The sequence below is a fragment of the Vipera berus genome (assembly GCF_964194415.1).
Source record: "Vipera berus genome assembly, chromosome: 2".
NCBI classification, from domain to species: Eukaryota; Metazoa; Chordata; class Lepidosauria; order Squamata; family Viperidae; genus Vipera; species Vipera berus.
Genome location: NC_138203.1, coordinates 204,826,643 through 204,843,821, shown reverse-complemented (window position 1 = coordinate 204,843,821; position 17,179 = coordinate 204,826,643). Strand labels below are relative to the sequence as shown.

At 37.8% G+C, this 17,179-nt stretch overlaps 1 protein-coding gene across 1 annotated transcript in view; it reads left to right on the top strand.

The window, feature by feature from the left end:
* The window catches only part of COL23A1 (collagen type XXIII alpha 1 chain), a gene marked incomplete at its 5' end in the record, with an annotated part of 327,729 nt that extends 312,540 nt beyond the window's left edge, over positions 1–15,189 (top strand). Inside the window, 5 exons of the mRNA XM_081319969.1 lie at positions 4,626–4,679; positions 5,654–5,740; positions 6,568–6,630; positions 8,999–9,037; positions 15,090–15,189. Coding sequence (XP_081176095.1) covers positions 4,626–4,679; positions 5,654–5,740; positions 6,568–6,630; positions 8,999–9,037; positions 15,090–15,134 — 288 coding nt within the window. The 3' untranslated portion in view covers positions 15,135–15,189. The remainder of the gene's footprint in view (positions 1–4,625; positions 4,680–5,653; positions 5,741–6,567; positions 6,631–8,998; positions 9,038–15,089) is intronic.
* Between the last annotated feature and the right edge of the window lie 1,990 nt (positions 15,190–17,179).

Sequence of the window (17,179 nt, the reverse complement as noted above, 5' to 3'; positions counted from 1 at the left end):
ACTAGTGGGCCGTGGCCCAGAGATTGGAGAACCCTGATTTAGATAAGCAATGGTTTTGCAAACAACTGTGGCATTTGCTTAATGACTGCAGATTTGCTTAAGGATCACTGCAAAAAAAAAGGTTGTAAAATTGGGTTGGTCATATGACTGACCTGTTTTATGGCCATTATAACATATGACCATAATGGTCAGGCTTTATTATGGTTGTATGCCAAGGAATTCCTGTAATGCAATCAAGGCCAGAACTGTTTGTTGTTATAGAAATGGCTAGTTTATACTACTATGTAAAAGTAAAAAAGCTGAAGGTTTGATGTTATTATCTTATTCTACTGCACCAAAGGGAGTCGGAAATCAACGCCTTTTCTTTCTTTTGCCCCTCCTTTCTACACTTTTCCTTTCCCTTTTCCCTCCCCTATCTTTCCTATTATTTTGTTTTGTATTTTATATGATAAACTAACAAAAAAAAGATCAGAACTAAAAAAGAGCATCAAATGATTCAAAGTACAGATTGTGCAAAGCAGCAGAAGGAACAGTACATCATATACTCAGCTCATGCAAGAAGATCACACAAACTGATTATAAACAATGACATAATATAGTTGCCAAAATGATCCACTGGAACATCTGTAAAATTATCATGTGCCTGTAATGAAAAACTGGTAGTTAAAAAAAAGTGATAAAAAATGAGCAGGTTAAAATATTGTGGGATTTCTGAATACAAGCTGATAATAGTTTTGGCTCATAACACACCAGATTGAACTGAAGTTGAAAAGCAGTATGGACAATTGATGTGGTAATACCAGGGAATAGTAGAACAAGACAAAGAATCACCAAGTACCAAAATTTGAAAATTGAAATTTAAAGATTATGGTGTAAACCAGCTGAGGTGGTTATCGGCACACAGGGTGCCATAACAAAAAAATCTTGGGACAGCACAAAATTTTCATCTGTCAATTACAAAATATCATATTGCTTGGATTAGCACATATACTATGCCAATACATTACAACATCCTAAATTATTGGGAAGAATTTGATGAGTATGAAGACTAATGTCAGCTAAAGAATTGGCAGCTACGATTTCATATTGTTATGGATATAATAATAATGGATAGTGCCATTAATCCCTGGGGGTTGATACAGACTCCTGTTGAAGGCGTTCACATTCAAACGTTGATTGGATCTGGCCAGGGGCTACAGATAAAAAACATCCATTTAATACTGTTATGCTCCAATGGAAATAAAGTGGACAGTGGGTCCGAATGTACTGATGGCTCTATTCTGAGCACCCTTCCTGGCCAGGCAACCCAAAATGGAGGTACTATTAAGAGATTGAAAATAATTCCAGAATCCATGCTCTGTCCAATTTTTCTACCTTGTTTAATTCTAAGTTCTACTCTGGTTTTTTAAGAAAAGTGGATTGTGATTACTAGGTAGATGTGGGCCTACCGCTTGTGGAGTTGTAGAAATGTTTGCAAAGAATGAGTCATTTCATTTCATTTCATTTATATGCCGCCCTTCTCCCTGAGGACTCAGGGTGGCTCACAACAATAAAAATTAAAAAACATAATTGATGTTGAATTTAATAACGGCAGCAAGACTTTTGGTTTCGCAATATTGGAAGAAGGAGGAACTGCCTACTATAGAAGAGTGGACTTTAAAAGTTTCAAACTTGGCAGAAATGGCAAAAATTTCAGCATACCTGAAAGAACAATCGCAACAGAGATATATTTCGGAATGAAGAAGATGGATTGAATATATTCAGAATAAATATGGGACTAAAAAAAGGAAGGATTCACTGGAGAAGAGCCTAATGCTGGGAAAGATTGAGGGCAAGAGAAGAAGGGGACGACAGAGAATGAGGTGGCTGGATGGAGTCATTGAAGCAGTAGGCGTGAGCTTAGATGGACTCCAGAAGATGGTAGAGGACAGGAAGGCCTGGAGGAACATTGTCCATAGGGTCACGATGGGTCGGACACGACTTCACAACTAACAACAACAACAAAAAATTTCACCTAGCATATGAATGAATATTAGAATTATAAGATGTACTATTATTTATCTATGCATAAGGGGAGTTAAAGTGCGATAGGATTTAAAGTGTATTCATAGTTGGTTAGCATATTTTAGTTTAAGCTTGTTAGAGGCAATACCCTACTTTCAGCTCTGGGAAGTCGGGGGGAGGGGGGATGTGGGGGGGAGGGGGAGGGAGGGGGTATACTTAAAATGTACTGTAAAACTTTTCAATAATAAAAAAACATAGAGTAAAAAATTTAAAAGAGAATTAAACAATAAATACAAAATTACAAAACAATTTAACCCAGTAAAAGCCTAATTAAAAATCGTAGTCAGTCCAGGCCCGCTTGTTGGAATAACCACGTCTTCAGGTCACGGCGGAAGGACCGAAGGTCAGGGGCCATCCGCAGCTCCGGAGGCAACTCATTCCAGAGGGTCGGCGCGCCCACAGAGAAGGCTCTCCCCCTGGGGGTCGCCAGCTGGCATTGCCTGGCTGATGGAACCCTGAGGAGGCCGACTCTGTGGGAGCGAACTGGGCGATGGGAGGTTGACAATGGCAGCAGGAGGTCTCGCAAGCACCCTGGGCCTAAGCCATGCAGGGCTTTAAAGGTTATTACCAGCACCTTGAATCGCACTTGGAGGGTAACCGGAAGCCAATGCAGCTCGCGCAGGAGTGGTGTAACATGGGAGTACTGAGATACTTCCATAAGCACCTGTGCAGCCGCATTTGCACCAGTTGAAGCCTCCGGGAGCTCTTCAAGGGCAGCTCCATGTAAAGAGCATTGCAGTAATCCAGGCGAGAAGTGATGAGGGCATGGGTAACCATGCATAGGGCATCTCGGTCCAAAAAGGGGCGCAACTGGCGCACTAGGTGAACCTGTGCAAAGGCCCCCTTGGTCACGGCCGTTAGATGATCTTCCAAATTAAGCCGTGAATCCAGGAGGATTCACCTTAAGTCTCCCCTATATACTTTTGAATAACATGCAAAAAAGTTAGAATTCTGCTAATTTAGTCCTTCTAACTCACAGGTGTCAAATGTCATGTGACATGTCATGATGTATTGCAACTCTTTTTGCATTGCCAGCAATGGGGTGGGCGTGGCTTTGGTATGAAGAAATCAGCCCATGGGCCAGCAGTTTGACACCCCTGTTCTAAATATCCTCTGCTGCTTTTTGTCATTTTGTAGCTTTATTTATATAAATAATAAATTATTTTATGCCTGCTTGAGAATTCATTGGGAATATACAGTATTATGATGGTGCTGAAAAAATCAGTTTACAACCAATTTCCAACCATTTCTGGCTTTCACAGCATTTAGTCACATGATTGCCATTATACTCAGTACAAACTATCCTGTGCCTGACCTGAGTTTTTCACCCTTATGCAAAGCAGATTGTAGAGGAAGGGATTACAAGAGAGCAAGCTGTTTGCTGTTCCACACCCTGAAAGCAATGTGATGATGCCACCAACAATGGGAAGAAGTCAGATAAAGGAGTGATTGTGTACAGAAACTGCTTACTTCCCTCCACCCTCATAGTGAATCCACAACTCTGATCATATTGCTTTTGATGTGAAGAAGAGCAAACATCTTGCTCTCTTGAAATCCCGCTCCAACCTCTCCACTTTGTGAGTAGGGGTGGGAGGAAGGGTCAAGCAAAAGAAAAAAAATTGCCTAAAGAATTTGCTTGCTTCCCCCTCCCTCACAGAGTAGAGAGAATGGAGAGGAAGAGACTACTGCAAGCTGTTTAGTAACGCACCCATGGCTCCCAGCCTGGGCTCTGGCACATTTGCTTTGCTTTCAGTGCGTACAAGATAGTAGTAAGCAAGCCCTGGAGCATTCCCAAGGCAGGAGTGTTTAAGAGGCAAACAAAAGCCAAAAGTGTGAAACTGAGTGGACTTGTCACTTTCTAGCCAGAAAGCACAATCAAGGTCACCTAATTCCCCATTTTAGCAACCACTTAGTTTAGCAACAGGGTTGCTGGTCCCAATTAAGGTTGTTAGGCAAGCTCTATTTGTAGTATTTACAGTAAACGTTTTCCTTCAGCTGAATATTTGGGGGGGAAAAGCAGTCTTAAAGTAGGTCATTCACTTCTGTTTTATAAATAAAAGACATAAACTGAAAGATGGCAGGATGCTTGGGATTAAGTCTTCCAGGTTTTCTGTTCGCGGGATTATAGTGGCTATCGGTCATAGTTTCTGTGTAAATTAAAAACTGAACTCTAAACTACACATGGTTTTGAATTGGAGATATCAGCCTTCTCCATATGGTCCCTATCATTAGGATGTCATAATGCACTGCTGTTGTCCTGTTCACTGAGTTTGAGTTCTGTGCCATCTAGTGGCTTCTTAAGAGATTTGAATATTATACACATCAGAACCACTATTAAGAATCTGTAGTGTGTGTGGGTGGGTGGGTGGTTGGGTGTGTATGTCTATAGGTGTGCAACCTCATGCATATACACATCAACACACACAAAAAATGTTTCTTCTTTCCTCTGAGAATGATGCTTGGCTGTACTTATTTCAAAGAAAGGATGTGTTGTCTTTTGCTTTACGATTAATGCTATTCTTGAGTATTTGACTCTAAATGTCGCCAATGTGTTTCTCTAGGGTTTCCCTGGCCTCCGAGGAGAAAAAGGAGAAAAAAGTGAAAGAGGAGAAAAGGTTGCTATCACTTCTAATTCTCTGAATAAAGTTCTTGTCTTCTTTTCTGCTCTTGACTAAATCAGCACAGTATTTTGTACAAATATTATCCTTCACTTAATGAAAAAACATTCAACGTATTTAATTCAAACAATTCATATAATTAAAATAATACATAGCTGCACATTTTGTACTGGAAAATTTATTTTAAAAAAAAAATACACTGAGTGTTTTCTTATTTTATTCCCACATCTTCATAAAACATCTCTGCTCTAGGAAATTGTCTTATCAAGAACATATAAAGTTCTCTTTATATGTTCTTGATAAGAACATATAAACCCTCTTCCTTGATGTGTTAATTTCCCACATATTTGTATAGGGAAACATTTAAAAATGAATATAAATTCTAACATAACTTGTGTTAAGCCCACATTTATATTTTCCACATTGTAAACTCTTCATTATAAATTACAGATCTAATTTAGGCTTGGCAGCAAAGCATTTAAGCTACCTATAAACTCACATTTAAATAAAACATTTTTAAAAAGTCATAATCTCCTAAAATTATCAACTCTACTCTGAGATTACAAGCAAGAATATCTGTGTGCTGATTTTTATGAAATTTTGGGCATTCTTTTTTTTTGGCCATTATTGTTTATTTGCTGGTGGCCTGAAAAAGTTGCTAACCTTAATCTAAACCTCTAAACCTTCTTTATTTGGTACCTAACAATATCATATATAGGCAAGTCCCCTATGGTAAGAGAAAACATCTTAATTTTTATTGAGCTAATTTCTTGGATCACTGGCTTCATATCGATTGTTTACATCAGTCAAATGTTTCTATAGGAAGGGTCTGAAACTGTGTCAATCATTTAATACAAATAGAACATTCCATAATGCAAAAGCTAAGAAGAACTGGGTGCTAGCTGAAGGTTGAGACATTTGTCATTCAAATTCTTTAAGCATATATGTATACTTTTATTTAATGTCTATAGGGAGAAAGAGGATTGCCGGGCAGAAAAGGAGCAAAAGGACAAAAAGGAGAACCAGGGCCTCCTGGATTAGATCAGCCTTGCCCAGTGGTATGATTTTTTTTATTTTTTTTGGGGGGGGGAAATGTTCTTGATATGTTTGAAAACTTTAGTATAAGAAGCAATCTATTTCAAAACATTTGGAGAGAGAGGCTGTTTGGAACGAAGTGTCTTAAGTGAATTCTAATACTTCTGATTATTGGCCTTTCTTATGCCACAGACTGGAATGTGCTTTTGCTCCCTAATATTGGAACAGATGGCTAAAAACATCTCACAAGCCATCCTGAAAACCACACTCCTCGCCTGTCATTTTAGGAGAATACCATTTACTTTATTAAAAAAAGAGAAAGGCCTTTGTTCTTCCTCCTGTCACCTGTCAGTTTTATCCTGAATGTCCTGAAGCCTCTGTAGAAAAAAGTGAGCAGCCAGCAGGCTGTGGTCAGAGTCCCTTGGTTGTGGCTTCCAATTTTGGTCACATCACCAAAATTCCATTTCCAAGGGCACCATTATTGTGATTTCTCCCCCTGCCCTCGAAAAATAAGGATGGCAGAAGGAGCAGGAGGCCTCTGCAAGTCAAACTGCTTCCAATGTCCACTCTTTGAAACACCAACATCCCTCCCCAAAATGCAGGCCTTTGAGAGGAAATGGAACAGCTTGCCTTCTTTCTGCTCCTGTTCCTTCCCTTTAAGACAAAACAAAACAAAAAGGTTAGGGTTGAAAGAACTTGATCAGCTCCATCAGGTCACATCACTTCATCACTAGAAGGCCTCTTCTTGGGAGGTTGCCCACTCCTGCTATAAATTTCAGTCAATCTCTGAATTTTTATTTCTGCTCCTTCTTCCTTTCCTATTAACCTTCTCTCCATTTTCAATTAACAGTTCATTTTTAAAGGGGAGCCAGGTTTACCAGAACTGGATGGTGTGGAAATGCTCTGTCCTTTGGTACAGTATCTTTCTCTTCCTTCCTTCCTCCTGCATGACTTTTTCTGCTTGGCATATTCTCCCTTCCTCCCAGCCTGGAAACTATCTTTCTCTTTCACAGAGACTGGCTTACTTAATGCTCATGAAAAACAACATACATATTTTAATACAAAGCTTTATTCGGAAAAAGTATACAAAATGTATACTTTTTCTGAATAGAACTTTGTATTAAAATATATAATACATATATTATTATATGTAGCATCTGGTACCATTGAAAGATAAAGGGATAAATGTAGATTCTCAAACAACATTTTCCCCAATGTGTACCCTGGAAGTAGCTTGGCACAGTCCCCTTGGCATTCCAAACAAAGGCTAGGCATGGTGAAGGGTTCAGTTTGAGTCTCTGGTTTCTCCATTTAAAAGGTACCAAGCAGCAGATGCTTATTTATTTAGCGTATGGCTGGTCACACAGAGAATTAAAAGCACTTCATATTTACAAGTTAGAACAGTTAAAACAATTTTTTTAAAAAAAGAAGCAATTATAAAACCTAAGAGGAAAACAGAAATAACATTTCAGAGTTTAATGTCGAGTTTGGAGATGCTAAGAAAGGCAAAATAGAATTTAGAAGAGTATGCCAAATTTGGAGTGTCGCATGGGTTCTTTATGTTCCCAAGATCTAGCTATATAACCTTTGCTCCACACCTTTCTTAAAAGTCTTTCATTTGGAATTTCTGTAGCTCCATGTTTAAAGTCTTTCAAAGTTTGGATCAGCATCTCACTACTTTGAGTATAGGAAACAAAATTCTGTAACACAGCCAGTCACAAAGGAGTTACTGCGCTCTCTCTCTCTCTCTCTCTCTCTGGCTCTTGCTTTGTGTGTGTGTGTTTAAAATATTTTAAAAGCAGATTCTGCTAGACTATAAGAATATGTGAGCAAGTTGACGTGATTTCACACAGGATGTCAAAGACAACATTTAATTGATCTATGTTACTGCAGTGATACAAGTATACAGATCTGTGTTTTAGCAATAAGGTTCAGCCAAATGTTCATAATATATGGCTAGTTTTCCCTTTGCATTAATATTAAGGGTTCCTTGGTTTCTGTTGTACCCTCTTTTTCTTTCCTCTCTATCTTTGCTTTGGCCCTGGGAAAGTAGGTTTGATTGGGCTGATTTCATGATCCACAGAATTATAGCTGTCACAACTTAATAATTGGTGGGAAATTGAGATGATTCAAAGCACCAGGACATTCCTTTTAAAGCCTAAATCTGGGCCATTTCAAATCACCTTTTTACTTCCTAACAAGCTATTTGCTTCATAAGATATTTTTTCAGTTTTGTTTGATCCCACCATTGTCCCTTTGAACAGTATGTATCTTATTTCATTGGATTATTAAAGTTTGCATTAGTTGAACTACATAAAACAGCTAATGCTACATGCGGGTGCTCAGGGCAAACTCTTAAAATCTCAACAAAATCCTGGATTGGGAGGATATTCCAACTCACCTCTTCCCAATTAGGTCCTCTTTGTCAGTCCAGTCTTCTGGTCTTCTCCATCTGTGAATATCATGGTTGACTTTAATTGTTCTATTTGCTTTGCCTTTTTTAAAACTCATGTCTGCTCTAATTCCTCAGTCAGGTTTTGTAATCAGTGATGCATCAGCTTTAGTGGTTGCCATTAATCTACCCTGTCAGATGCTTAGGAGAAAATTCCAAACTCTAAAATCTGATGTCAGGTTCCATAAATAGTACTACTTTCTGTATTTTATTCCAACCTTTTTTACCTAAATGCCACAAGCTTTAATCTTGTTTCTGGAAAATTGGTCAAGGGGCTTTCAAGCATGTTGTACATAGCTGCTCCAATGTTTACATAGCTAATGTATCAAAAGTGTGTCTGTCCACTAACTGGTAGTTGCAAACTGAAAACATGAACATGGAAGATAATTCAAAAAGATACCTAAGAAGATGCTAGTATTTCCTAATCTGCTCCCACTCTCATTTTAAGAAGGATATACAGTAGCCTTTGTAAACTTGTCATAAACTGCTATTGAGTTAAACTCAACAGTACGTCCTACAAGACTGCACAAGGGGATTTACCTTAGCTATGTTGCAACTTTTGTTGCCTCAAAGATTCATGTGATTCCATAAATCAAAACATTTTGATAAGATAAATGTGTACAAGAATCCAGATATTTGATTGTTTTAAGGATAATGCAACATTGTTTGTTCCAATATATTTTTTCTCCAAACCAGCACGATTTCTGCATGGGTCTTCACATTAGCTGCTCTTTATGGTAGCTGCTATAGACTCTCCAAAATCATCATTAATGAATTTGTTTCTTAGCTATTTTCCAATAATACAAAATGATTCTTTATTTCATTGCAGGGTCCAGATGGATTACCAGTACCAGGATGTTGGCACAAGGTATTATAAATGTATTTTAGATTTTTTTTGTCCTGAATTTGGATTGTTGTTAAAGCAAGAGCAATACAGTATATTCCTTATTGACTGAAGTAAATCTGGATCTTTGTGCTTTTAAAGCCGTTGTTTTGCTCTGAAACAGTCTAGGAGGACCCAATTGTATTGCCCTCACATGTGTAAAATGGAGACGCTCTTTATATGATTTAGTATCCTCATTTCCAGAAACCACTAAGGAGGAGAGATTCATTGGATAGAAGAGAATCTCCACTGCAGATGCTTACCTTTGTAGGGAATGTAAGACTAATATACACTCAAACCTTGAATGCAGGTTGATTTTCTTGTTTTTATAATAGCTGAATGGGGCTTATGGCTGTGAATTAATACTAATATAAAAGAGGACTAAGCCAGAGACAAGCAAATACCCCTTTCTATATATGTCAAATTTGCATTTCAAATTATAATTAGCAAGAACAGTTATGTGGAATGTATATAATTTCAACCTGGATTCATTCTGGCATAAAAATCTGGCTTTACTTCAGTTTCAAAATGATTTTGCATCTTGCTTTTCAGTTGCTTTTATATTTGTTTTTTAATGTGCTTTTAACCATTTGTTTTAAGCAAGCCTATGAACTTGGCGCATGCGAGTGGAAGGAGGGTTTCTGGCAGAAAAGCAACAACTTTCCTCTTTAACAGAAAACTTTCTTCCAATCATGTTCTTTACCCACATTTTTTAATAGATATTTTATTGGTTTTTAACTTTAACAATCTCCAGTGCCTGGTGTACAGCGTGTTGTCTTGGTTTATAGTTTAACAAGAAAAAAGGACAGTAATAATTAATTAACAGTCAATAATGATTAAATTTGATAATTCAATAATTACTATATTAATAATACATTTCTTTGATCTTCCGTTCTCCCATTTGTATTTTCCTTCTTCAACCTTAGCCAAAATATAATTCTTAATATTTTCAATATATAAATATTAGGTATAGGCATTATATTTATGCAAATAATAATAATCTCACTATATAACATTTTTTTCAGCTTATATTATTCTCATAATCATCTTATTAGTTCAGCATACATCCTATTTTTATAATTTTTGTTCGCTTAGATTCCCTTATATTCAATCCAATTCTTATCAGTCATAATTTCTTCATATTAGTCATCTCACTGTCTAATTTTTCCCATTTAGGTACATCATCCCAATATTTTATGTCATGCATTATAAAAATACTATACTTTTTATCTGCCTTATAGTATCTAGATATAACATCCTTTTTAATCAGCTTATATTTTACTCATATATTAATAAAAATTACATCAACCTACTATTTTAACATTTAATATATTATAAAACATACTATATTACTTAAATCTCATTATCCTTCTTGTTATAAGGCCCCTTTATGTTCGAAATTCTCTGTTCTTTTAGCCATATTCAAACAAATGTTTATTCATGTAACAGTCCATCTGGTAGGGCGAGTCAAATCTCTTGTATCTGTCTCTGATCTTCTTTTGCCAAGTAATTTTCCAAGTTGATGTAATCCGCTTACCCAACAGTTCCTGTATTTTTACAAATGATGTTGGGAATACAAAAGATGAAGTAAGTAAAATAAATTCTTTCTCTCCCCCAAACTTTAATAGTTCTAATAATTTCATTTTTCTTGTTGTATCAGAACCTTGTAGATTTTTTTCCTGTTTGTGTCAAATTGTAATTCTTTTCCTTTGTTATTTCATCAATTTGATCATACTCTTCTAGTTTGTAGTCTGCTGTCTGATTTATTTGTTCATTTGTTGTTATTTCCTGGGCATTTTTTAATTGTAGATTTAGATTGGAAATATGCTTATTTAAATCCTCAAAGTTGTTTCAAATTTCATCGTGATTTGAATCTATTGTCATTTGTATTTGTCCTAACATTACATATATTTTCTCCGGGAAAGTATTTATCTTGCCTTGAAGTATTTGCTTGTGGAGGCGCTTGATTTTCCAAGCTAAGTCCTTCAGGAGAAAATATTGAATGAGGCATCCTGTCATTTTTTGATACGTATGTGATATCCATGTTGTCTCCCCCCTTCAAATAATCTTTCATCAATGTTTCAATTCAAAAGTCAATTTATCAGTCAGTCAAAATTACAGATTCAGTATATTAAGCCACTTTAAATCCTTCCTGCAAATTCTCCTCTAAAAGATTAGCCAAAAAGCCAAGGGTTTTTTTCATAAACAGTTATTTGGTTTAAGCAACAGTCCAGGTGTTTTTTTTTTCCTTTCAAACACTTTTTAATCTTATAGCTGGCTCTTCCTTTGTTCCCAGCTGTCTTCAAGGTTATTTGCAATTCAAAGGAACAACTTTTTCTTTGTTTCTGGGCATCCTGCCAATTTCTGAGTCCTTATTTGTTAGTGTTCTATTCTCTGATTCTCCACTACATGTCAGCAGTTATTTCTTTTTTCAGTTTTCTTTCATTCAGAAAGTTATTTTTGTTACATATTTTTATAATTCCATCAGAAATTTTTTAGGGTATAATCTTGACAGTTTTTTAGTTCCTAGATTTGTCCAGACTGAAATATTTTAAATCAAATTTTAGTATATCTCTTTCCACCTTTTATGTTAATTTGCCACTTCTGTCTGTAAGGGAATGGGGATATAGTCCCCTCCCTTCACTTCTGGAGGTTTTCTTGCTTTGGGAATCTTTTCAAGGATTTAAATAGTAGATTGAAGAAAGAACATCAGTACTCTCACCAATTCCAAGCACGCTGTTCACCGATGTTTAGGTTTGAGATCTGGGACTTCGGCTGCAAGCAGCTTGGGCTAGACGCTGATCTCACGCTAGCCTTTCTCCTGTCGGGTTCAGAAGTCTTTCCCTGGGTCAAATGAAGCGATTCCCATCGCTTCATGATCAACGGGGCACCCCTCCTTCACAGTCACCTCTCCGGGGCAACTTCAGACCCATCTAGGGTCCCCCAAGCAGGAAGAAACTAGCCGTGGGGATCGGACGTCCACTCTCACACGGCCATGCGCTGCAGGCACAAAAAACAGAAGTCCTCTTTACCCACATTTTGATTCACATACATTGGTCTTCATAAATAAAGAAGGCCTTCTAATTACCTTGAGGTTGAAAAGGATAACTGTTCACTGTCAACATAATATTGATTTTACTACTTTGCATGAGTTTTAGTACCTAGCAGCAAAACAGAGATAGTAGGATGATTTCCACAAACTCCTTTTTGTGCGCTTGCTAACTCCCCCAACACCTATCAAACATATGTAAATGGCATATACTTTGGATTGTTGTTAAAGCAAGAACAATACTTTTGTCATTTGTCTTTGAAAGAGAAAAAAGAAATGTGCTTTTCTCTTTAAATCTTCATACATCTGCCATGAACACTGAGACTATAGATTCTTAATGTTCCAAGGTTTGCCTATGTGTCCCCTAACGGCACTTCAAAATGCTTCATTTACTGCTCTTTAAGGACATGTTGTGATAGGGGTCTCCCGATACTCCCATGTAACACCTCTGCTCCGCGAGCTGCATTGGCTTCCAGTTGCCCTCCGGGTGAGATTCAAGGTGCTGGTGATGACCTATAAAGCCCTAAATGACATGGGTCCGGATTATTTATGGGAGCACCTTCTACCAGCGTCAACTTCCCATCGTCCTGTACACTCCCACAGAGAGGGCCTCCTCAGGGTGCCGTCGGCCAGGGAGTGCCGGCTGGCGGCCCCCAGGGGGAGAGCATTCTCTGTGGGCATGCCTGCCCTCTGGAATCAGCTTCCTGTTGAGCTCCGGATGGCTCCCGACCTTCACTCTTTTCGCCGCGACCTGAAAACCTGGTTATTTGAGCTTGCCGGCCTGGACTGAGGGATTGGGATTTTAAACTTTAGAATTTGTCTTGTTGGGGCTAATTTAACTTAATTTAATTTATTTTTTAATTTTGTATACCATGTTTTAACTGCCCTGTACACCGCCCTGAGTCCTTTGGGAGAGGGGCGGTATATAAATCCAATAAAATAAATAAATAAATAACTCATCTCATAGCTGAGACCACCTTACATTACATTTGTCAGATCTGAGGTTGTTGTTAGCTGCGAAGTCATGTCCGACCCATCGCGACCCCATGGACAACATTCTTCCGTCCTCTACCATCTTCTGGAGTCCATTTAAGCTCACGCCTACTGCTTCAGTGACTCCATCCAGCCACCTCATTCTCTGTCGTCCCCTTCTTCTATTGCCCTCAATCTTTCCCAGCATTAGGCTCTTCTCCAGTGAGTCCTTCCTTCTCATTAGGTGGCCAAAGTATTTGAGTTTCAACTTCAGGATCTGGCCTTCTAAAGAGCAGTCAGGGTTAATCTCTTCTAGGACTGACCAGTTTGATTGCCTTACAGTCCAAGGGACTCGCAGGAGTCTTCTCCAGCACCATAGTTCAAAGGACTCAATTCTTTGGCGCTCAGCCTTTCTTGGGGTCCAACTTTCACAGCCATACATTGCAACTGTGAAAACCATGGCCTTGACTATACATGCTTTTATTGGCAGGGTGACATCTCTGCTTTTTAGTATGCTGTCTAGGTTTGCCATGGCTTTCCTCCCCAGGAGCAAGCATCTTTTAATTTCTTGGCTGTAATCCCCATCTGCGGTGACCTTGGAGCCCAGGAAAATAAAATCTGTCACTACCTCCATTTCTTCCCCATCTATTTGCCAGGAATTGAGAGGGCCGGATGCCATGATCTTGGTTTTCTTAATGTTGAGTTTCAAGCCCACTTTTGCACTCTCCTTCTTCACCTGCAATAAGAGGATCTTTAGTTCCTCTTCACTTTCTGCCATTAGTGTGGTATCATCTGCATATTTTAGGTTGATATTTCTCCCGGCAATCTTAATTCCAACTTTTGATTCATGATCTGACGTTAAGGTGGTGTTTCTCATCTTCTCTCAATGCAAACTTTGCTATCTGCAGCCTCTGGTGTGTTTAGACTAATGGTGATAATGCAGAAGGGATTGAGACAATGTTCCAGAAGTTTCATAGCTATAAAGGGCAAGAGATGAAAAGACCTGAGTTTCTTTGGTAGTAAAATCCAGCTCAATGTCCCATAAGCTACATTAAAAACAAACCATCCCTGCAATATTTGCTCCAAGAAAAGAGGATCGTGTCAAAGAACAGAGAATATGAATACTATAACTGATCAGTTCAAAAAATGCTAAAAATCAGGCATGGTTCCTCTCAGATGAACAACTTCTACCAATAGTAGCCAAAAGATGAAGTGCTAACTATTCCATCATTCTTTTCTTTACAGATTTGGGTTTGTGATCAGACAGCTAAATGCTTTATTAGTGCAAAAGACCAGCTTGAAAATAAAGTATGAGGCAGCAAGTTAACATCTGAGTAAAATCCAGTAATTATAAAACTGATTTGGTCAAGGTATAACATACTTTACTAATGGTAAAATAGTATTCAGCCATTCTAGGAGAAGTTCTTTACTTTCTGTCATTGGTTAGTTAATATGGAGCAGGTTTTGAAGGAGAAGCTTTGTTTTTTCTGTTAAGTATGATCATTATTAAATCAGATAGACATTTCTTGTAGAAATATTTAAGGAAACTGCATTTTACTGAAACAGTCTATGAAAGAAAAATGCATGCATGCCTGTGTTTTAAAACATGCATTGCTTTGTTTTGTTTTGCAGTGATCCTACACGCATGGACTATGTAAATAATAGTGAGATAAATGTTTATTTTTATTATTTTTTTTATACAAAAAGAAAAAAGTCACAAAAACAATGTTTTCAACAGTAATATATTGATCTTCTAATACTGGATATTGTCATATATGGATTTTTTAAAATATGGACATTCATGAGATCCACAAGACAGACTACAGACTGGCACATACCACACACACAAACACACAGAAGCACTCAACATTCTGAAACAGTCAGGAATGGATGTCACTTGCTGCTAATGCTATTGTGTGTATTAACCAAACTGAAAACACTTGTTTTATGCATGGAGAAAAAACCATCCCTGGACAATCTTTTTAGCTTTCAACTTTCTAACTCTGTTGCACATAGACACAGGGAGAGAAAACGAAAAAGAAAAAAAAGATTCAGCCCTAGAAATTGAACAAACTCTACCTTACGGATGAACATAGGAAGAATTTCCAATCTGGAAAGGTAACACAACTGTAACCACACTTGTTGCTACTTGCTTCAACATTGAAGAAACTAGTTTCATCCTGGGTCACTCCTGATCGGTTTCATGACCTGTGGCTGCTTCTCCTCCAGAAGAAAGCATCATCTCTATGAAAATCCCCACTTCACATCTTCAGTCTGTGACTAAAGTTCGAAAGATTCCTTTGTAGAATTTTATTTTACTGCAGAAATTCAGAAACATGAAACACCTCAACTGCCAAATCTTTTTTTTTACTTTAACAAAATGAAGGATACTCTATAATATTCATCTCAATGTACAGATCTGAAAAATAAGTTTTGCTTTAAAAACAAAAATCCCATCATGGCTGCTCTCTTTTGCAAACCTGGAGAAGATACCCATTGTGCTGCTTAGTCTTCTGGAATCACAGAACTCAATAAATGCAGAAAACATTATTCCCACCCACCCACTAGTGAGTGTTTCATCACACCCATTTATATAAATATATAAGATTATACGAGTAATGTGAAACAACCTATTGTTAAAGCATTTGTAATTAATTTGAAATGGCTCTTTTCAGAAGGAAAAAGGAGGAGCTCCATATTTTATGCAAATTATATTTGTTAACAAGTACTTCTTTCTTGCTTCAAAAAAGTTTGCCCCAAAAGCCAAATGTCTCTATATACAACATGGTATTATTTCAGTCCTAAGACTGCATCTATGAAATCAGATAAGTGGATTGTGACATTGTTCAATATAAGATCCATTCTAGTTATTGTGGTTGTAAGTCAGTTTAATTACAATGTTACAATTAGCATTCACATGATATAGGAACCAAGAGGGATTGTGATGTATGGTTTTAACAATACTTAGAATGCATATATTTCCCTTCACATTTTATCTTAGTACTAATTGGTTTTATCCTGATGCCCAGTTTCAGCCCTCATTCCCAAAAATAAATTTAAGGATGTTCAAAAATACTGGTTTGCATTACTGATCAGAGTTTATTTCAGTAAGGATGACACAATGGCTCCCCATTTGTATAGACAGAGGGCTGCTATTCTATGAATCTTTGGCAGGAATATCTGTTCTTTCTGTTGTAAATGTTTTTAAAGTACTCTAGACAAGCTTCAATCAATACTTTAAACTACTGTACAAGTCTTCATGGAAGAAGATGCACAAGATTCTTAAAATTTGAGATTATAAAGCTAACATTGCTTCACTGTGTTGGTTGTCGAAGTTAGTTTATGATTTTTGAGACCTATATGACATTAGTTTTGCATAACATTAAACATCAGTTTAATTAAATGACGATATAATTGAATTAAGAAAGAGAAGTTAAATATTATGCCTTCCTACTCTTTCTCTTCCACTCTTACCATGTGGCAAGAGATTTCATTCATTCTTATTTTAATATTGTATAACTGCTGCTCTTCTTAACAAAAATAGAGCACATCGTAGTCTAGGGCAGAGTTCCCCAACCTTTCCAGGTTGGTGGCTGGGGGTGAGGAAGGAAAGAGGGGATGGTCTTGAGGAAGGGCAGGTGCTCACATGTGCACAAGCACCCGTTGCTCACCTGAGGCCAGAAACACCGTGATACTTGCACAAGTGAGGCCCCGATCGCTTGCATGAGTGGGGCTGCAAGTGCCTGCAATGCACGCACAAGTGGACCCGCGACCGCCCATGATCACGCAAGTGGGGCTGTGCCTGTGCTCACCAGCCAGCCACTTGTGGCCTGGTTGCAAATAGGCCACAGACCAGTAGTGGGCCACGGCCCACAGGTTGGGGACCTCTGGTCTAGGGCAAGTACAAAGAAGGTATGAGGTAGTAGGCCCATGTTTACAGCATAGGACCAGGGAATTCAAGATGGGGATACCATTCATAATTATAATTTTCCAACTTTTATGAGAACTCTCAGAAAGATATCTCCTTAAAAACTCAATGCCTCTTTGATATTTCCCATTAAAAGAAATCTTCCCTTTCTGCACCAATGTAAGAATTTGGCAAAAAT